A 23,895-nucleotide genomic window follows, 5' to 3' on the forward strand; every position below is an offset into this window, starting at 1 on the left:
TTACATTTTTATTTAACTTGTTCTTTCTTCTGTCTCACCTCTACTTAGGTTTCTTCCCTTTAAAGCTCCTTTTCATGTCGCTTCCTTGCTTGGTGTGACAAGTTGTTCTTTCCTCTGACTCTATAACTTTCTCCTGCGTGGGCAGCTGTGACTCTTTCTCCAGCCCCTTCCCATGGAGCTCAGTCCTGACAATAGATCATGGAGGCAGTGCACAGGGGGCAGCTGACTGTCCGTGCTTGAGCCATTGCTATGTAGCCATCAGAGGTGCCTGCTGGTCCATTTGCAAACTCACTGAGGGCACAAAGGGGCCCCTGAGTTCACCTCCACCCTGAATTCTCTTACACCACAGTGTGGACTGAATCAGACAGCATATCAACACACATTCCCATTATTATCCCTCATGTGGTTCTTCTAGCTGATCCCTAAGAAGGCAGCAATGTGGTTATTGATAACCTGTACCTGGGCCAGCAAGATGCCTGGAGAGGCGAATCCATCCAATCACTGAGCTCCATGTGGGCCCTATGCTAAGCCTTAGGGACACACAGACATTGAAAGAAATCTTCTACCCTCAGTGAGTCCACACAGCTGTCACCCAGGGGGCCTGTCATGGAGTGTTTGTTCTGACACATTGGAAAGGCCCCACAGTCTTTGAAGCACCTATGTATGTGTCTCTCTTCAATCAAAGTGTGTACCTTTCAACTTAAATATACCTAGTCTAGAGGTAGAAGATGCTTTTAAATACATATTAGTGAGTCTCACTATTTTGATATTTCTAATCTGTTTAAAAGGTAAACATTTGAGTATTTCCATCAACAAATATTTAAGTACCTCTACAGCTATAGGTGAAGAAGAGTAACCATTTCCTTCCATTTCTAAGGTTGGAGAGCCAAAATACTTTACAACTTCAGACCAAAGAAAAGGCCAGAGGTGTGAAGTTAAACTCTACGATGAGACAGAGTCTTCTTTTGCAATGATATGGTAACTCCCCACATCTGTTCCAAACTGAAATCTGTGCTATTATCGCTAAGTCAGAACATTTTCATCTCATCAAGAGGTGATGGATGTCATATCAGGAGAGGAGTGATGATAGGAGGAAATGGTATTAAAAATAAACCTTCCTCTTGTGTGTCCAATCATTACAGTCTATGATTACCTTAAAATGAAATCTTCTGAGGGCATGGGATTTCATAGTTGGATTCTATAGTAACTTACTTGCTATCATACTCTTTTGTAACAAATGATCATTTACTAAGTTCCATTGATAAAGAACAAGACAGACTTTCTGTGATCCATTAGGTGGTACTCTGGAGCCAGGCCATGGGAAGATGGTGAAGAAGCAAGTTTTGTCACAAATTGGATTCTGTGGGGGCTCCCAGTGTGTCAGATGTGGGGCAGGGCTACACCCTGAAGCATCCCAGGGAATACTATGGTGTTGTTTAGACTCAAGATTGAATTTGAAACAGGCCTTCAATCCATCAGGTTCCTCAAGCAGTTGATCCATTATGGGGATAATCCCTTAATGGCATGAAAGAGTGACTTCACAATTTTTAGACTTGTAGTTACTCAATTCTAACTAGTGCAGAATGACCTGGGTTATAGGAAAAGAGGAAATGGAAGGAGCAGAAGTTGTTAGAGATGGATGTGCTGAAGGAATGCTTTCCATAGGTGTTAAATTTTCTGTGAAATAGGCAGAGTAGCCCTGAAAAATGCAGGAAAAACCAAGACCTTTCCTTGTGCCTTGGACCACATGGGGGATTATTAACCCCAGCCATTAAGACATCCTTTTTCTGATAAATAACATGGTCACTGTCAGTGTTTTCTAATGTATTTGATTTTTGTCACTTCTTTTTTTACACATGCAGTTGGGATAGTGAATCTATTCTACTTGCACAGAGCTGGGTGCCACAAGGAACAGGTATTGCGTACTTCAGTGATTGTGTTCAATATTTGTAATTTTTTATCCTCTAGTGTAATAATTTTAAAATGGCTTTTTCCCCAAACAGTAATATTTGCTGCAGATGTAAGGATAAGTTTTGACAAATTTCGGAACAGCATGACAGCAACTGTGATCTCAAAAACCATTATTACAACTAATCCAGGTAAAAAGCTATCTGAAATTTTTAATCCCTTTGGAAATGACTATATCATGTATTCCAATATTTGTACAGTATATTTAAGAATGAAAATGAAGCTTGGATTTCATTTGAGTTAAAAGTGAAAAGCTGCCTTATATGACTTTTAAAACTTACAGTGAATTATATCTTTGATATATTTACAAAAGAAATGTGAAAAGCCAGACTCATTTGTAAAGCATTATCCCTTGTGTTAATTTTGAGAGATCAATGCCATTGATTAACCTAAATTATTAACCATTTAAAAATAAATCTGATATCACTGCATTCAAGTAATTTAGTGCTGGAGCATGGAGAATATATATGTAGTATCATCATGTGATACTTAGTTCATCACTGTGAGTGGTTGTGAAGTGGTTACAGTTTGTCCCAGCGTGAAATGAGGGGAGTAGGACTGGGGAGAGGAGGGGGTGCCCTGATGCATCCTGAGGTTGCTTGTAGCCCAGAGAGGAAGGCCCACTCAGCACCCCAGGAGAGCACAGAGGTCCCAGAGATGAATAATCCTTCAAAAGTCTTAAGAGAATATAAAGGTAGCAAGTATCATTTTAACTATGCGCTCACTCTACTGATTCATGACAAAGCAGTAACAGTGACTGAGAACTATAAAGCAATTTTATGTCTTTGACCAAACCATTATCAGAATTTTTAGAAGTGAAATTATTATGAGATATGGTGTAAAATAGCAAGACTGTGTTTTAATACCAGTAATTAGATCTTGCTCATCTACTGCAGAAATATTGTCTCCTTGAAAGCAGTATCATGGGAGGTGATATGGCACTCATTGATTTGTTTTTGTGTAACTCTCATCTACTACACACATGCTGTGTGCTGAGCACCGTTCTGGGTCCAGTGACCAAACACAGATATCTCTCCTGCTCACGGAGCTCACATCCTAGCAGCGGGGAAACAGAGAATGAACAATTAGGATAACACATCCAAATTATGGAATTTGAAATGATTGAGAAGTAAAAGAGAACAGGGCTGGGAGGGTCCAGAATGCCATGGTGTGTGTAGGGCAGGTTGCTTGTTTACATAGAGTGGTCAGGTAGGCTCAGTGAGAGGGTGGCATCTGAGCAAAGACAGTTGCGGGGTGGGGTTGTGCAGTGGTGTTAACCATGAGAAAAGAGCACACTGGGCAGAGGAGCCAGACAGTACAGAGACTCTGCGGCCAGTGTGGCTGGAGCTGAAGGAGCAGAGCAGGAGAAGGGGTTGAGGTCAGAGAAGAAATGGAGGTGATCGGAAGGCCGTACAGGCTGCCTTCTACTCTGCAGGAAGGGGAGCCAGGCAGTGACATTATCTAAGTTCTAAAAGGATTGCAGTGACTTCTTTTACATTGGTGGTGACACAACCATGGTCTGTTCAATTCTTTTTTTTTTCTTTTGAGAAGGGTACTATGGTTTCTTATTTTTAATAATATAATAATACTAATAGGCTATTTTTAGTGCTTTCAATAACATCAGTGACAGAATTTCCATCCTCTAAGGGTAAATTTGTTCTGGGAAAATTTCTAAAAGACAGTTGGGATTGTTTGATGGAAAAGGTTATCGAGCTTGATAGTACTAATTGTCTCGAAACCTCAAGATTAAGTTAAAGAGACAGATTCGAAGGATATTGTGCATTTGGCTCTGAAAACAGATTCAGAAGGGAAATGTCAAAGTGTTTGAGCAATGTCAACATAATTAGAATAAATGCCTTACTTATTATTAAGGAGATGAATATAAGGAAAATATGTATAAGGGTGTATAAATTTCAATATGCTTTAAAAAATCAGCCTTATTTCTAATTTCCTGGGTTACACATGCCACATAGAAATTAAGAATCTCTAAATGGTTTGGTGGTCAGATATAGAAGGAAGAATTTCTGTCCTCCCACAGACAGTCTGGGATGGACCTGTTGTCTTTAGAGATCTTGACAGCAGTGCCACACCCCACCCTTCCTACCAGTTTCTGCCCCAAGATTCTCATTAATTTCAAATATTTAGTGAATGCCTTTTATTTACCAGGTAGTGAGGTAATTTAAACACTTTCTGGAACAAGGAAGTACCTGAGAGGATGGACGCTGAAATGGATGGAAGGATAGTCAGTATATCAGACACTGGAAGTACAGAAATGAAAAGACAAACCCCCTGTCTGGGATTCTGGTCTAGTTCTGGGAAAGAAGCAACAGTGATAAGACTTGTGGTACAACAGGGTGAGGAGAAAGAAACCCTGACTCTGTCCAGAGGTGTCAGGGGGTCTGACATCGGCAGGATGGCTTGCAGAATGTTTGGGGGAAGGCTGGAAGACAAGCAGATGTTGGAGGTTGGGGCTTGGGGTTGAAGGGTATCAGAGTCAGACAGCGCCTTTTCAAAATCAGATTCATGCCTTCTGGCACATTATCTGACTATCCCAGAGAACATTCATGTCCCATTTGAAGAATAAGCTCTTCAAATAACCTTAACAATTTTTTTCTGATGAGAGAAGAAATACATACAAAATTCAGAAAATATATAAAAGCATAAAAAACAATGATCAACTATAAATTCTTCATCTTATAAGAAATAATCATTTCTTTGATATATATTCTTCCAGATAATTTTGCTCATGTCTTTTTAAAATCAAAGGAAATGGTATGAAATGTTTTGTAAACTGCTCTTTAAACTCATGAAATCTGCTATACATCTTTCTGTGTTAATAGAGAACCCCATCACATTGTTAATGGCTTTGTAATATTCTATTTGTGGTATTCTTATATGTCTTCACTTTTTACCATTAAAAATAGTTTTGGATCATTCACAGTTATTTAAAAAGTGATCAGTTTGCAGTTTACTTATTATGCATTTCCAATTTAAGATACACCAGAAGCTAACATTCTTCTGAATTTCATAAGAGAAAATAAAGTAATGAATCCTCTGGATGATGAAATTGACAATTATTTGAAAGAATCCATGAATTGTAAGTAACCTTAAATATTATTTGAATTTTTTAAAGGCCAGAATTTGGGTTTATAAAGTTACTTAGTAAAAGACACTGTATTCTCATTATGTAACTGCTATGTGTGTACATGCTCAGTCACTTAGTCATGTCCAACTCTTTGTGACCCCATGGACTGTAGTCCACCAGTCTCCTCTGTCCATGGAATTTTCCAGGCAAGAATACTGGAGTGGGTTGCCATTTCTTCCTTCGGGGAATCTTTCTGACCTAGGGATTGGTAACTGCTATACTTCTGCTTTAAAAAGGTAGTTTAAAACTTTTTGAGATTTATGTAACCTCTTGCCAATCTGATGAAAGTTAATGACCCTCTCCCTAAAAAAGCAGCTGTAGCCACATACAGAATTTTGTGCAAAATGTCATGTATTCACAGACCCCAGACTTGACTTGACTTTAAAAAGGATGCTGTTTGCTGCCATCTGTAGCTTATGCTTAGAATGGGGAAAAGCAGACCGAGGGCTTAGAAGGAGGCTGTAACTTCATCCTAAGGGGTGAAATTCTTTCTCATAACTGAGGACAGCCAGTTCATCTCAAGAGAGTAACAATTCAGTTAATCGAGGAAAAAGTATTCTGCAATCATCTTAACTTGTGAAAGAAGAACTTTGTTATGCATTGCTGGGGGATTTTTAACACTTCCTTTCTTCATCCTCTCTCTCTGTTTTCTCCTGTGCAGTGCAGCTTGTGGGGGTTCCCCAATCAGGGATTGAGCCCTGGCCCTTGGCAATGAAATCGCCAAGTCCTAACCAGTGGACAACAAGGGAATTCCCAACACATTTCCTTTCAATAGCAATCACTAATAGAAAAAAAAACAAAACAAAACTACTGGTTTATAATTATCATCTTTTTGCCTACAAGAAGGGATAAGCTTAAAGTTGTATTATTTATTAGAGTTAAAATAAAGCTACTATTGTTACTTTGGAAGCATTTTTAAATGTCCGGTCATTTGTGGAGAATGCCATTTCCGGATACTTCCAGGAAGCCCAAAAGTGTTCACTGGGACTTGAGATGGATTTGCCCCACTGTATCTCAGTCCCTGCCTGTCTCTGAACCTGAAAATGGGGACAAGAACAACAGTGTTTATTCTTGTCTTCTCTAGGCTACTCAGAGCTATCACATCTGAGTGGAGAATATTTTCCTGATCAATGGCTCATATCAAAGTAACCACAAAAGTGGTACTTTAGTTTCCCTTTCTTTTATTTCACTGTGGAAACTTTTTTTTTTCCACTGTGGAAACTTCTATCATTAAATTTGTTCAGAGGCAAAAATGAGTTGCAATGTCTTTTAAAATGCTCATTATTCCCATGAATAATAGGTTGAAACTGATTAGATATTTCAGAATAAACTATCATAATACTTTCTTTAAAGCTTTTGTTATTTTTAGTTAAAATAATGTTCAATATTTAAAAAGTAAACACAACACAGAATATAGCAAAAACCCAGAAATAGAGTTATTTTGTGAAAATCTTCCAATCCATTTTCCAATGCATATGAACTGACAGCAGGATAAAGACATAAAAGTAAGATAAATAGATACACATAACTGGACCTTTTATTGAAGAAAATTAAATTTCACGTCCCTTTCATGAATCACAGCCTTGTCGTGGGGAAGGGGCTTGCATAACTCAATCCTAAAGGAAATCAACCCTGAATATTCGTTGGAAGGACTGATGCTGAAGGTCCAATAATTTGGCCGTCTGTGCTGATGTGAAGAGCTGACTCATTGGAAAAGACCCTGATACTGGGAAAGATTGAGGGCAAGAGGAGAAGGGGGTGGCAGAGGATGAGATGGTTAGATAGCATCACCGACTCAATGGACATGAATTTGAGCAAACTCTAGGAGATAGTGAAGGACAGAGGAGCCTGGTGTACTGCAGTACATGGGGTCACAAAGAGTCAGACATGACTTAGTGACTGAACAACAGCAACAAAATTTCATGTGCTTAACAGCAACAAAAGAAAAGAAAGTAGTAAAGCGCTGAAGAACTGGGCAACTTCTGTTAAAAGCTTTCTTACCTAAGTTATGTTTGGACCTGTAAGATTCCTCTAAGATTAAGAAAAATAACAAATGACTAAGGGATTCTTTGGAAGGAATGATGCTAAAGCTGAAACTCCAGTATTTTGGCCACCTCATGCGAAGAGTTGACTCATTGGAAAAGACTCTGATGCTGGGAGGGATTGGGGGCAGGAGGAGAAGGGGACGACAGAGGATGAGATGACTGGATGGCATCACGGACTCGATGGACGTGAGTCTGAGTGAACTCTGGGAGATGGTGATGGACAGGGAGGCCTGGCGTGCTGCGATTCATGGGGTCGCAAAGAGTCGGACACGACTGAGCGACTGAATTGAACTGAATAGATTAATAGTTCTTAGTTTTGTAAGTTTTCTTAGAATAACTTTTAAGTTGAAGTATAACACATATGGGCTTTCCAGGTAGCGCTAAGTGTAAAGAACCTGCCTGTCAATGCAGGAGATGCAAGAGAAGCGGGTTCAGACCCTGGGCTGAGTAGATCCCCTGGAGGAAGGTGTGGCAACTCACTCCAGTATTCTTGCCAGGAGAATCCCATGGACGGAAGAGCCTGGCAAGCTATAGTCCGTAGGGTCTCAGAGAGTCGGGCACAACTGAAGTAACTTAGCATGCACGTACATATCACAAAGAATATGAACAGTAAAATAAGAAGAGGACAGTACCATGCACCATCACATAGAGTATGCACCTGTTAATTGCCAGTGCCCGTAAGACCCCTCAGTCAGTTCAGTTGCTCAGTTGTGTCCGACTCTTTGTGACCCCATGAATCTCAGCACTCCAGGCCTCCCTGTCCATCACCATCTCCCAGAGTTCACTCAGACTCACGTCCATCGAGTCCGTGATGCCATCCAGTCATCTCATCCTCTGTCGTCCCCTTCTCCTCCTGCCCCCAATCCCTCCCAGCATCAGAGTCTTTTCCAATGAGTCAACTCTTCTCATGAGGTGGCCAAAGTACTGGAGCTTCAGCTTTAGCATCAATCCTTCCAAAGAAATCCCAGGGTTGATCTCCTTCAGAATGGACTGGTTGGATCTCCTTGCAGTCCAAGGGACTCTCAAGACTCTTCTCCAACACCACAGTTCAAAAGCATCAATTCTTCGGCGCTCAGCCTTCTTCACAGTCCAACTCTCACATCCATACATGACCACAGGAAAAACCATAGCCTTGACTAGACGGACCTTAGTCAGCAAAGTAATGTGTCTGCTTTTGAATATACTATCTAGGTTGGTCATAACTTTTCTTCCAAGGAGTAAGTGTCTTTTATTTTCATGGCTGCAGTCACCATCTGCAGTGATTTTGGAGCCCCCCAAAAATAAAGTCTGACACTGTTTCTACTGTTTCACCATCTATTTCCTATGAAGTGATGGGACCAGAAGCCATGATCTTTGTTTTCTAAATGTTGAGCTGCTTTAAGCCAACTTTTTCGCTCTCCTCTTTCACTTTTATCAAGAGGCTTTTTAGTTCCTCTTCACTTTCTGCCATAAGGGTGGTGTCATCTGCATATCTGAGGTTATTGATATTTCTCCCGGCAATCCTGATTCCAGCTTGTGTTTCTTCCAGTCCAGTGTTTCTCATTATGTACTCTGCATATAAGTTAAATAAGCAGGGTGACAATATACAGCCTTGACATACTCCTTTTCCTATTTGGAACCAGTCTGTTGTTCCATGTCCAGTTCTAACTGTTGCTTCCTGACCTGCATACAGATTTCTCAAGAGGCAGGTTAGGTGGTCTGGTATTCCCATCTCTTTCCGAATGGAAATAAGACCCCTCATGCCCGCCCAAATGTGATTCTGACTTACTGCACCATAGAAACCACAGATAAATTTAGCCTATTTTGGAATTTTGACAGTGCAGCTGTATCATGTGACCTCACTTTTGTGTCTGATGCCCTTTGTTCAACATTAGGTCTGTGAGTGCCATCCACACTGCTATGTGTAGTGTTGTTTTTTGTTGATGTATGCAATTCCATCATATGAATATATCACAGTTTATTTCTCTATCTTATTGTTTCCTTCTACAAAATTTTTACTTTCTCTTTGAGTGTGACTTTAGGTGAACCTATGTCTGTTTTTTCTGTTGTTGTTGGATATACATGCTCCTAGTAGGAATATTGCTTTGTCATGCAAGTCCACCTTTAGGTGATTCTGCCAAATGGTTTTCCAAAATGTCTGCGCCGATTTATACTTCTCTCAGTAGTGTTTAGGAGCTCCAGCTGCTCCACATGCTCACCAATGTTTGTACTGTTAGTCTTTTAAATGGTGAATATTTAGTGGAATCCTACTGTTGTTAAATTTGCATTTACTTAATGATTAATAAAGCCAGTATGTTTATTGTCTCTCTTTATATTCTTTTTGTGAAGTGCTTTTTAAAGTCTCTTCCAGGGACCTTTTCCCCTGGCAGTCCAGTGGTTAGGAACTCAGTGCTTTCACTGTTGTGGCCTAGGTTCAGTCCCTGGTCAAGGAACTAAGATCTGACAAGCTGCATAGTGGGGCCAAAAATAAATACATACATACATACAATCTCTTCTGCATTTAGAAAATTGAATTGACTGTCTTTTTAAATTGATTTTTAAGATCCCAATTTAGATATTTTGGTTATGAATCCTTTATCTTCTTATAGATTGCTAGCATCTGCCACTATGGCTTACCTTTTCATTATTTTAGTGGACATTTCTGATGATTAGAAATTATTCATTTTAATAAAGCCTAATTTCTTATTATTTTTCTATTTTGCTTATTTTTTTACTTTCATGTCCATTTATATAATAAGTTTTAATGTATCATATATAATAAATTTTTCTATTACAGAACTTAAACTACTACATATTTTCATTTGGGCTCCATAGGTTTTCTATTTGGATATAATCCTTTGGAATTCTTAGAATATACTTAGAACTGTAATGACTTTTTGTTTTTTTTTTTTTAGTAAATACAATAGTTGATGTTTATACAGTTGAACAATTAAAGGTAAAAGCTTTGAAGAATGAAAGAAAAGCTGAACCTTTCTACGGAATTCTTTATGCTTACATTTCTACACTGAACATTGATGATGAAACTACAAAAGTAGTTCGAAATAGATGGTAAGCAACCAAATTACTTTTAGAAATTCATTCTTATAAGAAATAAAAAACAATTATTGGTAATACATTTTAAACTATATGAAAGTTAAAGCTATTATTTGACATAGTAGTAGTTATGTAGTTGAAAGAAATGTATAAATAAATAACACATACTAAAGTTTCCTTAACAAACTATTTAGACCCAAAGATTCTAATAGCTTTTTTTTTTCCCTAATAGCCTTTTAAAGTAAAATGTATTTCAATGTGTTTTAGCAATCCTAAAATAGATGTTACTGCCAAAACCTTTTAACTGGGATGACAAACTATTGTTTTGTAATGAATTTGAAAATTGTTTTGGTGACCACATCCTATAGCAATAAAAATAACAGTATTTTAATAACGTTTCATGATAATGAAATGAAATGAAATGAATGATGAATGTGATTTCCAACCTGTCCTAAGTCAGTTAGTATCTACTTAGATAGAAAAGTAAACTCAAGTAGATTTAATTACTTTAGCTAAAAAATGTTTGGTCAGAAAACTCTAAAATATTATTGTGAAACTCTCCCTGTAGATTTGTGATTGAAAATTTTATTGAAGTAGTTCTAGATTCCTATGGCACTGTAAGAAATAATAAACTGTGTACTTTGTCCAGTTTCCCCCAATGGTCAAGGAAGAATGTGAAAGTCACTCAGTTGTGTCCAACTCTTTGTGACCCCATGGACTATACAGTCCATGGTATTCTCTAGAATAATGGAGTGGATTCCCTTCTCCAGGGGATCTTCCCAACCCAGGGGTTGAACCCAGGTCTCCCCCATTGCAGGCGGATTCTTTACCAGCTGAGCCACCAGGATAGCCTCCTTCAGGAATGGTAACATTTTGCAAATCTATAGTACCACATCACAGACAATAATGACCTTAATTAAGTTAACTGATCTTATTCAGTTTCCCCGCATTAACACGTATGGTGTGTGTGTGTTAAATTCCATGTAGTTTTATTGCATGTGTAAATCTGTGTATCAACAGTCAAGAAATTAACTTATGGATTTCTAAAACATTGTATGATTTGGTATTAAAGTTGAAAAACCTAATGTAAAGGCTGTTGTATAAGGCAGGTGCTTATTTTTTGAAAAATACTCTTAAAAAAGTTTTTTTAAGTTATCACCTCCCTTTTTTCCCCTACAACTTTAATATTGACATCTGAGGGAAAGTGTCTAATATTTGATTTTAAAATGATCTATGGCTTATAAGAAAGCGGTGTCTTTAGATCATTCCCTCTTCTTGAGAATTTGAATTAATCTTCCTATTCAAATTGGTTAAAGTAATGCCTGCTTCAAAAATATAGAATAGCATGTAATTTCCCTGGCTCAGGCAGTATGGAATCCACCTGTAATGTGGGAGACCTGGCTCATTCTCTGGGTTGGGAATATCCCCTGGAAAAGGGAATGGCAACCCACTCCAGTATTCTTGCCTGGAGAATCCCTATGGACAGAGGAGCCTGGTGGGCTACAGTCCACGAGGACACAGCTGAGTGACTAAGCACAGCACAGCATATCCCTTAAAGAGAGGAGTGTGTCACTAGCAGTACTGGCAGCATTTAGGGTGTGAGCCTCTCCAGCCCTGAGTGATTCTGTGAATGTGCAGAGGACCTAGTACAGGACAAGTGAGCATTCACAGAACCTAGGCTTTCCAGGTGCAAGACATGATTCCTGCCCTCAAACTCTGAGCCAGGAGATAAACAGACCTATCTGCAGTAACACCAGATAGGATGTGACAGGGTGTAAATCCGTGCTGAAGTGTAAGTTGTATCTCTGCTCGGAGAAGGGAGGGGATGGGGCTGGGGTGCAGGAGAGGGAGGCCCCAGTGGGGAGGTGACCCTGGGCAAGAACCCCAGCTTTGGGGAAGGTAGGAGGCAGAACCTTGAAAGGACTGGCTGATCGTGGTTTCAGAAGCAGGAATACTGCAAGTGAGGGTGACTACATAGAAAGCATGTTTGTTATCCTTTTGCATTGTTCCCTGTTATTTCCTAGGTCTATTTTGTATCCTACTCAGGGCTGAGCACTCTGTAATTACTAACTCGTGCTGACTTAGACCAAAAGTCTAAGTAATAGTTCTGCTAGAGATCATAGGGGTCGCTTAGGGCCGTGGCTCAAAGGTTAAAGCGTCTGCCTGGAATGAGGGAGATCCAGGTTCGATCCCTGGGTCAGGAAGATCCTCTGGAGAATGAAATGGCAACCCACTCCAGTACTCTTGCCTGGAGAATCCCATGGAGGGAGGAGCCTGGTAGGCTACAGTCCATGGGGTAGCAAAGAGTCGGACATGACTGAGTGATTTCACTTTCACTTTTCTTTTGTTTCTTTTCAGTTCTGGCTGTGGTTACATTGTAAATGAAGCATTCAGCACTTGTACAACTTGCAACAAAGATTCTTCCGGATTTAAATCGGTTTTTCTCAGCTTTGATATGCTAATTGATCTTACAGATCACACAGGTACCCTTCATTCCTGTAGTCTCACAGGAAGTGTGGCTGAGGAGACTTTGGGATGCACGGTAAATAATAAAAATACTTAGAAATACTTCCAAATTGAATTCTCTTCCCAAAACATATAAGTTATTTTGGTGAGCATTTGATAGAAATTAATTCCTTAATAAAGAGGTCTGGGAAAAATCAATCTTGACTTAAACACACATTGTTTTAATGAATAAAGAATTACATGTTGTATATTAAAATTCTAGCTAACGTTAACTGTTAGGAATACAGGAGAGGTCCTTGGTGACAGTGGAGAATAAACATGACATTTTATATAGTCAGATAACAATGGGCAAAAATGAAACCTTGGAGACACTGAGCAGGGTCCTCTATGAGGAGGGCTTGGTTGTATTTCATCTACTCAGGTGCATAAAATCAGCCATGAGCTTTCCCTCAGTCTGCCCTGGAGCACAGCAGCAAAGATTACTTGTATGCTTGGTGTTTCATTTGATACTTTCATTGTTAGAACCGGCTCTGAAATTTTACCTTTAAACTTCAGTGGTGTCCGCTTTGTCAAGAGCGGCTTTCTGTGCCGGCCTCCAGCTGGCTTCAGAGTTTCAATTTAGAGCCTGTCTGGCCTTGTCTCCTCCATCAAGAGAGTTGAGCTGTAATTACTATGGATAAAATTCCATCTCTAGAGCAAATTTAAGTTTTACATTATTGTCAAAATGAATTATCTATGTATTCTTTGGAAATGTTTCATTTTTTTAATCCAGGTAGATGAGTTTCTTGCAATGACGGATGAACAGAAAACAGCATTAAAGTGGCAATTTCTTTTGGAAAGAAGCAAAATTTATTTAAAAGTTAGTGCATTTTATAATAATACTATGTAAATAATGTAGTATAATATAAATAATACTATTCTATATATTCAATTAATATGAAAATCCCAGAGTATGACCTAGTAAATTAGGGAATTTGTTATTTTTAATAATGTTCAATTCCCAAATGTGCAGAAGGGTTTGGCTACCATAGAAACAGTGAAAGTAATCAGGTTTTTTCATATAGCATAAAGAATTATAAGGCTTCCCTGGTAACTCAGCAGTAAAGAATCTGCCTGCAATTCAGGAGACAAAGGAGATGCAAGTTCTATCCCTGGGTTGGGAAGATCCCTTGGAGGAGGGCATGGCAACCCACTCTAGTATTCTTGCCTGGAGAATCCCATGGACAGAGGAGCTTGGCAGGTTACAGTCCATAGGGTCATAAAGAGTTGGACACGACTGAGTGACTAAGTGGACACACACACACAAGAATTACAAATGACACAAAAGAAAAAGACCAACAAAGAAAATATCCGTTAATGTTAACATCAAGGCTAGACACTGGGCTTTAGAGTCAGAGCTCGGTGTCCCTGCCCCCATGGGCAGTGATCCTCACTTCAGTGAGTCATATTCAAGAGCATAGTTACATGCTTATGTGCTGGGGTGATAGAGACTCAGTTTGAATCCCAGTTCCACCATTCCTCAGCCCATGTGACCTTGGGGAGGTTAATTCTCTAAGCCCCTAATCTGCTGTGATCCTACAACTCTGACCAGAGCAGATTCCCATAGCAATAGCAACACTTCAGTGTTGGAAGGGCACAGGATCTTAGTGTTAAAGATGTAAAATGGGCAGTGGAATAAACTCACCTTATATTGCAAATGAGGAAAATAGGACAAGAAATGTTGCTTCTTGCCTGAAGTCACAGGTGAGATAAGGCTACCATTTATATTATTACAGATGTTTTCTCTTCACACTCTAAAACATTTTCAAGCTCTTAGGTGAGTTATACCTGTCAATATTTATTGTACTAGAACTTAATATTGAGGAAAACTTTAAATATATTCACGAGCACACAGTCTTTTAGCAGTCAGAATTGCTATCATCTCATGTCAGGTAGCCTCTTGAAACTACAGTGCACTCTGGTGAAGGAATGAGAGTAAGAAAGGCAGACTGCAATTTCACATTATTATGAAGATAGCTTTGATCAGGGAGAACCTGAAAGAGAACACTGAGTCTGCTCCGCCACAGCTCTGAAGTAGGTTTTCCCATTTCCCAGTGGCTCCTGCCCTTGCAGCCTCAAGCATATCTGAACAGATCGCACACCCAGAGTCACCAATGGCCTTACCAGTATTTCTAGGACCTTGGTTTGAGAATACCCTATCTCTTCCACCATGAGCATGGATCGTCCCAAATCCTATACTCTATTCCCAAGTCAGAATATACTCAGATCCTTGCCTGGCTTTATGGTTTCCTTCCAAACAACAGGTACCAGTTGCTGTGAGTTTCATAAATTTAAATTCATGACACTCTGCTTATAGTTTCCCAAACTGGATTCAAATATAACAACTGCTCTCAGTTTGTACCTTTTCAAGGAATATGTTAGAAAGATACTTGTCAGGGACTTCCCAGGTCGTCCAGTGGCTAGGTCTCTGTGCTCCCAAAGCAGGGGTCCTGGGTTCAATCCCTGGTCTAGGAACTGGATCCTACATGCCACAGTTTGGATGCTGTAACTAAAGATTCCATATGTTGCAACTAAGATGTGAGTCAGCCAAATAAATAAATAAATGTTTTTAAAAAAAGATATTTGTCAGATTTAACAAAGATTTAAAGCAGATAGTGATTATATCACAAAATGTAATAAGGACTGAGACAAATATAATTTAAATTGTTGTAAAAGAGTTAGAATATGTAATTAAAAAAATAAGAACTTACGTTTCTCTGCAAATAAGGTAAAACAAAGGATTTCCATATAGAACATTTTGTGTATTTATCATATTTCAATAAAAAATAATGGCTACTTTAATTCATTTGGAGGGATTTCAAACTGTTACTCATTTTAATGTTTTTAAAACATATAGTGTCACAAAATGTAATCAAGATTATGAGACTCATACAATTTCAATTGTTATCAATCAGAACATGTAATTTTAAAATTTAATTGTCATAAGTGTGACGTCATTATTCATAAACTGTGTCATGATATCGGATCTGCTCTAACAGACCCTGTCACTGCTGCGTGTTCATGTCTGTCATAGCTGGTGGTCCGAACACACGTTAAGTCCTTTTTCTACCTGTTGGATTTGATATCTCAACTTTCTTACCTGAGAGAAAGGTCATGAAAACATGACTTGGATTCTTACAAAATCACTGTCAGAAACCAGATCCATAATTTTTCTCCCAACTCTAGCTGAGACTGGAACTCTTTCCATTGTCTTACAACTTTAATTGAAGTTTTTGTTCACATCTTAAACAAAACTCATTGCTATTCTCTGTTTGTGGTCATTGGTTTTCAGTTTTATATACCAGGTGATTTAAAAAACTCTCTCTTTTTTCTCCTTGCAGTTTTTTATATCGCACAGAGCGAGGGGTGGACTGAGAGTGAGTGTGCTTTCGTGTAAGCTTGCAGATCCTATTGAGGCAAGTAGGAACTTGTCTGGACAAGGAAGTGTTCAAAACTAGATACAGTTCTAAACTCTGGAAAAGAATATGCATTTTTAACCACCTTGAAAGTGGGAAATGAGTGAAAATTACAGATAAAATTGTATCTTGTTCAAATGTGGTGAGAATGTTCCTGTAAATTGTCATTTTGTTGCCCCCTAGAGTTGACTCCAGGTGAATCCTAAAATCTCCCTCTTATTTAAGCTCATTTCTTAGAAGCCTTTTTCTATTGGCTTGGCCCTCTCTCTTCCCAAGCTGGAAAATGTTTGCATGAATTAATAAACAAGTTTACTCTTTCCCACAAACACAATGATTTATTTTCTTAAACCCCTTTCCCCTCTGTCTTGTCTTCTGGGAGAAAGATCAGAACCTCCACAAACACCTTGGCCCCATCTCAGACCACTTGGCTGGAGTCGATGGGTGTGGACGGCACGTTCTCCCTGTGCCAGGTGGGGACAGCAGACGTCCACGGGCAATGCTGTGCAGCTGCTTTACATGCTGTAGACCTTTTTTAATCTGTTGCCTTCTCTGATGACACATCAGAGCTAGCCAAAGCTTGTGAAGGCTTGCTGACTCAGGCTTGACACTTATGTGTCTGAATCAACTGGGAGGAGATCAGCTTCAGAAGTTTCATGAGTGGTGCTGAGTCCTGGGAACTTGCAGGCGTGGGAGACTTCTCAGCTTTGACTGGACATGGCCCCACTCCAGCTGCCTTTGCAGCAGCCCCAGAGCACTCTACTCAGGCCACACCACCATCTCCAGTCACTGGTCTCTTGCTTCAAGGCACAGAACCATCACCACGGTCAGTGTTGATCCAAGGTGTGGGAGGTTTGGCCAGCGTAATTGAGTCTGGCAATTTAAAGATCACCACCCACCACCCACCGCAGGAGTGATAAAAATAAAAAGTAAGTATACGAAATTCCTTTGTAAGTCTGCTGTTCTGGTATTGGAAGATAAACTTACCTTGTTGTAGGGTTTTCTCTGGTTTTTATCATGTGCAACCATGGGGGAGGGATATGAGTTGATCCCCAGTGTGCCAAAATTGTGGTGATAAATGAAGTAATGAAGGACGTGACTATAGGTATGCAGATATCAAGTGTACTTGATGAAGGGTTTCTTTCCTTTCCCCTGTGGGGAGGGGGTGAATGTGTTTATCAGGGTGACTGTGAAGGTGGACAGGGAGGGGAGGAAGGCAAGAAAGAGAGCTGTGTAGGGTGAGAATGCTTGGCCCAAACAGTGTGTCCAGAGCTGCTGTGTCAGGCCTGCTAGGGCCCTGACCTTTAGCAGCATGCCCCAGAGTGCCAACACCTGGGCCAGCATTCCCAGAGTAGGCACATATGCAGTGCCCAGGGGCCCTAACCAATGCCTGTGAGGGCTCTGTGTGACCTCCTCACTGCTACCATGGTAACCTCTCAGTCCACTAGCATTTAACCAAGGAGACACCATGCCTGTCACCAGAGGGACATCACAGTCACTTATTTCTTTTGATAAAGTAGGAATCTATAGGGCTAGCTGTCAAGCTGCACTGAATCAGAAGTGCTTCACAAGGCTTAACTTAACACATTTACGGAATGAAGGCTACAAACTGTCAACATCTAAAACTGGGCTTTTTTTAGCTGAATACAGGCACTTAAACAAGTAAAAGAAAGAAGCATTCTGCCCTGTTAACACAAAGTCCACAACCCCTCTGCCCAGAATCTGCTTTTCTACTGCTCTCCAGAAGCTGCTCTTCCTGATCCTAGTGACTTTGATCTGCATATTCTGTATTGCTTTATAAACAGTTGGATGACTCTGATTTTTCCTAATCTTCCAAGAGTGGTTCATTTAAGCATAATATTCCTTTCCTAATTCTGCTTTGGTAAGGGTTTTGCTTTGTTTTACAATATGCTGTACATACATTTATCCACCTTTTACTCTTCTTGAGGAACCTGGAGCTGTTTTTGTCTTTTTAAAAAAATATTTGTTTGGCTGCATTGGGTCTTAGTTGTGTCATGTGGGATCAGATTCCTTACTTGTGGCATGTGGGCTTTGTTGCCCCACAACATGTGGGATCCTAGTTCCCTGACCAGGGATCCAACCCATGTCCCCTGCATTGCAAAGCAGATTTTTAACTACTGGGGAAGTCCTTGTTTTTGCTTTTTAAATATTTTTATTATAAAGTTTTACATGTTTATTGTAGAAAAATTAGAGGAAATAATAGATAACTTCTACCCCCAAAAGAAAGATGAAGAAAAGAAAACCCATAATCTCCATTCCCAAATTTTTTAAACTGGTAGGAAACATTCTTTTATTATGCATTTTTTAAAAAGAATTGTGGTAAAATATACATCACATAAAATTTATCATTCTAACCATTTTTAAGAGTATGATTTGAGTGGCAATAAGTACATTCACAATTTTGTATAAACATCACCACTCTCTATTCCAGATTTTAATCATGACAAATTGAAATTCTGTACTCATTAAGATACAATAACTCCCATTTGCCCCTACCCTAGTCTCCGGCAATCTGTAATGTACTCAGTCTCTATAATCTAACTATTCTAGGTACCTGGTACACATGGAATCATACAGTATTTGTCCTTTTGTGTCTACCTTGTTTTTCTGAGGATAAAGTTTTCAAGGTTCATCCATGTTACAATGAGTCAGAATTTCATTCCTTTTTGTGGCAGAGTAGTATGTATGAACTGGATAAATTCACCACCTTTTGTTTGTTTATTCATGTCTTGGTGGACAGTTGGGCTGTATCACCTTTTGGCTATTATGATTAGCCAATCATGGCTGCCATGAACATTTGTGTACATGCATCCCACATTTCTGTAAATGTCTTTCCTGACTTTTTAAAAAATCATCTCTCTATCCATCTTTCTATGTTAAAACATGTAATTTATAAAATTAAACCAAAATTATGATTTGCAAATAGGTTATACTATAATCTACTTTTATACTTAATAATTTATAATAAACTTTTCATGCTATTAAATATTCTGCATAGTTTCAATGACTGCCCATTATTTTATTATATGAGCATAGGATAGTGAATGGCTTCCTGGGTGGCTCAGTGGTAAAGAATCTACCTGTCGATGCAGGAGATGCAGGAGACACAGGTTCAATCCCTAGGTGGGGAAGATCCCGTGGAGGAGGAAATGGCAACCCACTCCAGTATTCTTGCCTGGGGAATCCCAAGGACAGAGGAGCCTGGCAGGTTATAGTCCATAGGGTCACAAAGAGTCAGACACAACTGAGCGTGTATAGAATAGTGAATGTAATCAATGTGATAACACTTGACACTTAAAATGTTTCCCACTTTTTGCTGTTACAAATAATGACTATAGCTAAATCTTTGGCCACATTCTTAATTATTTCTTTGGGGTAAGTTTCTAGATTATTAAGTTGCTGCAATAATGTCACATTATTGAATGTGATGGATTTTGTGATAAGCACTTTATCTTATCTGGTTTATGCAGTTACTGTTATTTTGCCCATTTTATAGATGGGACATGAAGACCAAGTTAGAGGAGGTAGATCTGGAGGTGGCTAAGTGGACAGGCTCTGTGGCTGCAGGCTCAAACCCCAGTTGCTACTCGCAGGATGGGCCCTAGCTCTGAGATTCTCCACATTTGTGGTTCCCCTCCGGTAAATAGGGATAATAATACCAACTCCTGTTGGAAACTGTTAAGACTAAAACAGAGTTTTGCCAAGAGAATGCACCGGTCATAGCAAACATCCTCTTCTAACAACACAAGAGAAGACTCTACAAATGGACATCACCAGATGGTCAATATTGAAATCAGGTTGATTATATTTTTTGCAGCCAAAGATGGAGAAACTCTATACAGTCAGCCAAAAAAAAAAAAAAAAGACCGGGAGCTGACTGTGGCTCAGATCATGAATTCCTTATTGTCAAATTCAGACTTAAGTTGAAGAAAGTAGGAAAACCACTAGACCATTCAGGTATGACCTAAATCAAATCCCTTATGATTAGACAATAGAAGTGACAAATAGATTCAAGGGATTAGATCTGATAGAGTGAGTGCCTGAAGAACTATGGACAGGGGGTTGTGACATTGTACTGGAGACAGTGATCAAGACCATTCCCAAGAAAAAGAAATGCAAAAAGGCAAAATGGTCGTCTGAGGAGGCCTTACAAACAGCTGAGAAAAGAAGAGAAGCTGAAGGCAAAGGAGAAAAGGAAAGATATAAACATCTGAATGCAGAGTTCCTAAGAATAGCAAGGAGAGATAAGAAAGCCTTCCTCGGTGATCAATGCAAAGAAATAGAGGAAAACAACAGAATGGGAAAGACTAGAGATCTCTTCAAGAAAATTAGAGATACCAAGAGAACATTTCTTGCATAGATGGGCTTGATAAAGGACAGAAATGGTATGGACCTAACAGAAGCAGAAGATATTAAGAAGAGGTGGCAAGAATACACGGAAAAACTATACAAAGAAGATCTTGATGACTCTTGATAACCACAATGGTGTGATCACTCACCTAGAGCCAGGCATCCTGTAGTCCAAAGACAAGTGGGCCTTGGGAAGCATCACTATAAATAAACCTAGTGGAGATGATGTAATTCCAGCTGAGCTATTTCAAATCCTAATAGATGGTGCTGTTAAAATGCTGCACTCAACATGCCAGCAAATTTGGAAAACTCAGCAGTGGCCACGGGACTGGAAAAGGTCAGTTTTCATTCCAACCCCAAAGAAAGGCAATGTCAAAGAATATTCAAACTAACGACAATTGCACTCATCTCGCAAGCTAGCAAAGTAATGCTCAAAATTCTCCAAGCCAGGCTTCAACGGTATGTGAATGGTGAACTTCCAGATGTTCAAGCTGAATTTAAAAAGGCAGAGGAACCAGAGATCAAATTGCCAACATCTGTTGGATCATCGTAAAAGCAAGAGAGTTCCAGGAAAACATCTACTTCTGTTTTATTGACAATGCCAAAGTCTTTGACTGTGTGGATCACAACAAACTGGAAAGTTCTTCAAGAGATGGGAATACCATACCACCTTACCTGCCTCCTGAGAAATCTGTATGCAGGTCAAGAAGCAACAGTTAGAACTGGACTTGGAACAACGGACTGGTTCCAAATTAGGAAAGGAATACGTCAAAGCTGTATATTGTCATCCTGCTTATCTAACTTACATGCAGAGCACATCATGCAAAATGATGGGCTGGATGAAGCACAAGCTGGAATCAAGATTGCCGGGAGAAATATCAATAACCTCAGATATGCAGATGACACCACCCTTATGGCAGAAAGTGAAGAGGAACTAAAAAGCCTCTTGATGAAAGTGAAAGAGGAGAGTGAAAAAGCTGGCTTTAAACTCAACATTCAGAAAACAAAGATCATGGCATCTGGTCCCATCACTTCATGGCAAATAGATGGGGAAACAATGGAAACAGTGAGAGACTTTATTTCCTTGGGCTCCAAAATCACTGCAGATGGTGACTGCAGCCATGAAATTAAAAGATGCTTGCTCCTTGGAAGAAAACCTATGACCTAGGCAGCATATTAAAAAAGAGAGATTACTTTGCCAACAAAGGTCTGTCTAGTCAAAGTTATGGTTTTTCCAGCAGTTGTGTATGGATGTGAGAGTTGGACCATAAAGAAAGCTGAGCACCAAAGAATTGATGCTTTTGAACTGTGGTATTGGACAGTCCCTTGGACTGCAAGGAGATCCAACCAGTCAATCCTAAAGGAAACCAACCTTGAATATTCATTGGAAGGACTGATTGAAAGTTCTAGTACTTTGACCACCTGGTATGAAGAACTGACTCATTGGAAAAGACCTTGATGCTGGGAAAGACTGAAGGCAGGAAGAGAAGGGGACAACAGAGGATGAGATGGTTGCATGGCATCACCACGTCATGGTTGATGGACATGAGTTTGAACAAGCTCCAGGAGTTGGTGATGGATAGGGAAGCCTTGCATGCTGCAGTCCAAGGGGTTGCAAAGAGTCATACATGACTGAGCAACTGAACTGAACTGAGGACTAAATGAGTTAGTGTATGTAAAATGCTTAGACTCAAGCACTTAGTATATAATCAGTAAGTATCAGTAATATAAATCAAGGTATAGCAATATAATATGTCGAGGTATAGCAATTTCACTGGCATTCATATGTGGCAATATATTTGTTGTATTAAGTCTATTCTGCTTTAACAGCTTGAATTTTAGACTACAATTACTTTTCTGTCCCTTTAGAATGAAAGAAGACTTTAACATATGAATTAACTGTATTGCAAAGAAATATAAAACTTCCTTGAAACCAGATACTGAACCAGCATCTACACCAAAGATGTGCCCAACAGATCTTGTTAAAGAGATAACTGTGTATAAACACATGAAAAGATGTCAGCTTCACTATTTTAAAAAATATTTATTGATTTATTTATTTTTGGCTGCGCTGGGTCTCTTTGGCTGCATGCAGGCTTCCTCTAGTTCTGGCAAGTGGAGGCTACTCTTCGTTGCAGTGCACTGCGGTGGCTTCTCTTGTGGCACTCAGGCTCCAGGCATGCGGCTCAGTAGTTGTGTGACACGGGCCCAGGTGCTCCTTACCATGAGGAAACCTCCCAGACGAGGGATCAAACTAGCGTCCCCTGCACTAGCAGGTGGACTTCCAACCACTGGACCACCAGGGAAATTCCAGTTTCCCTATTAATCAAAGAAATAAAAATTTAAAAGACCACAGCCACAATACCCAGTGTTGACTAAGGTGTGGGCAAAAAGGTTTTCTTGAACACTCTTGTCAAGTACAAATTTTTATATCCTTCCCTCTAGGCAATTGGGCAAAAAGTATCAAAATGTAAAGTACAAACTATTTAATCAATTTCACTACTAAGACATTTCCTAAGGAAATAAACAAGTGTAAACTGTTGTGTATGGAGGATATTCCCTGCATCATTGTTTCTAGTAGCAAAGCATTAGAAACCTGTGTAACATCTAGAGGAGTATTGGGCTCCACCCAGATCTCTGGTAGGCACCTAACCCTCAACTTCTATGAAGGCTGGAGAACTACCCTGGGGGGAGTTACAGGAGAAGTGAAAATTGAAAGTGAAATGGTTAGTCATTCCGTGTCAGACACTTTGAGACCCTGTGGCACACAAGGTGAGGGGTGGGAGGAGAGAGAATGAACATAGCAAATGTCAGCTATTGTTGAATTTAATGCAGGGTATATGGAGTTTGTTGCATTAGTCTCTCAATTTCATAGTAGGTTTAAGTTTATTCAAAATAAAAGTTGAGGAAAACATACTTTCTGAGTATTAGGACTATTGTGATTTTACCAACATCAGGAATTGTGAGAATTGGTGTCTCTTTTTGTTTCTTGCGGCCAGGGAGTTTGTGTGCTGCACCTGCAATGCTGATACCAACCGTCTGTGACAAAGCTTGTGCCACCACTGGAGTGAACACTGATACTGGGGGGCTCTGTACATTCTCTGGGTGCTGGCTTGTCCACCCAAGGGGCCACATGCAGACACTACTCCTGCTGTACCTTTAGCTTGCTTTCAGATCTGTCAGCTTTGGTAGACTTGATTCAGTTGGACCTTGTATCTGATAGTTTTACTAATAAACTCTCAATAAAAGCACACCCTTGATTCAGCTCTTTTTGGCTAGGTTCCCAAACTACATGGGAACCTAGCCAAAGGACAAAGTCTATTAATACTTTCTGGCTTCTTCTGGTTATTAAGGTTCTGTGTGCTCATGCATGCTCAGTCACTTCTGACTCTTTGCGACGCCACAGACTGTAGCC

General features: G+C 39.7%; 1 protein-coding gene across 1 annotated transcript in view; it reads left to right on the forward strand.

Moving 5' to 3' along the window:
• Positions 1 to 16,274, forward strand: part of MEIOB (meiosis specific with OB-fold) — a 34,499-nt gene extending 18,225 nt beyond the window's left edge. The window contains exons 7-13 of the mRNA XM_068968841.1: positions 878 to 978; positions 1,863 to 1,915; positions 2,004 to 2,099; positions 4,964 to 5,065; positions 10,053 to 10,206; positions 12,550 to 12,733; positions 16,038 to 16,274. Of these exons, the coding sequence (XP_068824942.1) occupies positions 878 to 978; positions 1,863 to 1,915; positions 2,004 to 2,099; positions 4,964 to 5,065; positions 10,053 to 10,206; positions 12,550 to 12,733; positions 16,038 to 16,154 (807 nt within the window). The 3' untranslated portion in view covers positions 16,155 to 16,274. The remainder of the gene's footprint in view (positions 1 to 877; positions 979 to 1,862; positions 1,916 to 2,003; positions 2,100 to 4,963; positions 5,066 to 10,052; positions 10,207 to 12,549; positions 12,734 to 16,037) is intronic.
• The last annotated feature ends 7,621 nt before the right edge of the window (positions 16,275 to 23,895 follow it).

Source organism: Capricornis sumatraensis, chromosome 3 (genome assembly GCF_032405125.1).
Source record: "Capricornis sumatraensis isolate serow.1 chromosome 3, serow.2, whole genome shotgun sequence".
Taxonomy (NCBI): domain Eukaryota; kingdom Metazoa; phylum Chordata; class Mammalia; order Artiodactyla; family Bovidae; genus Capricornis; species Capricornis sumatraensis.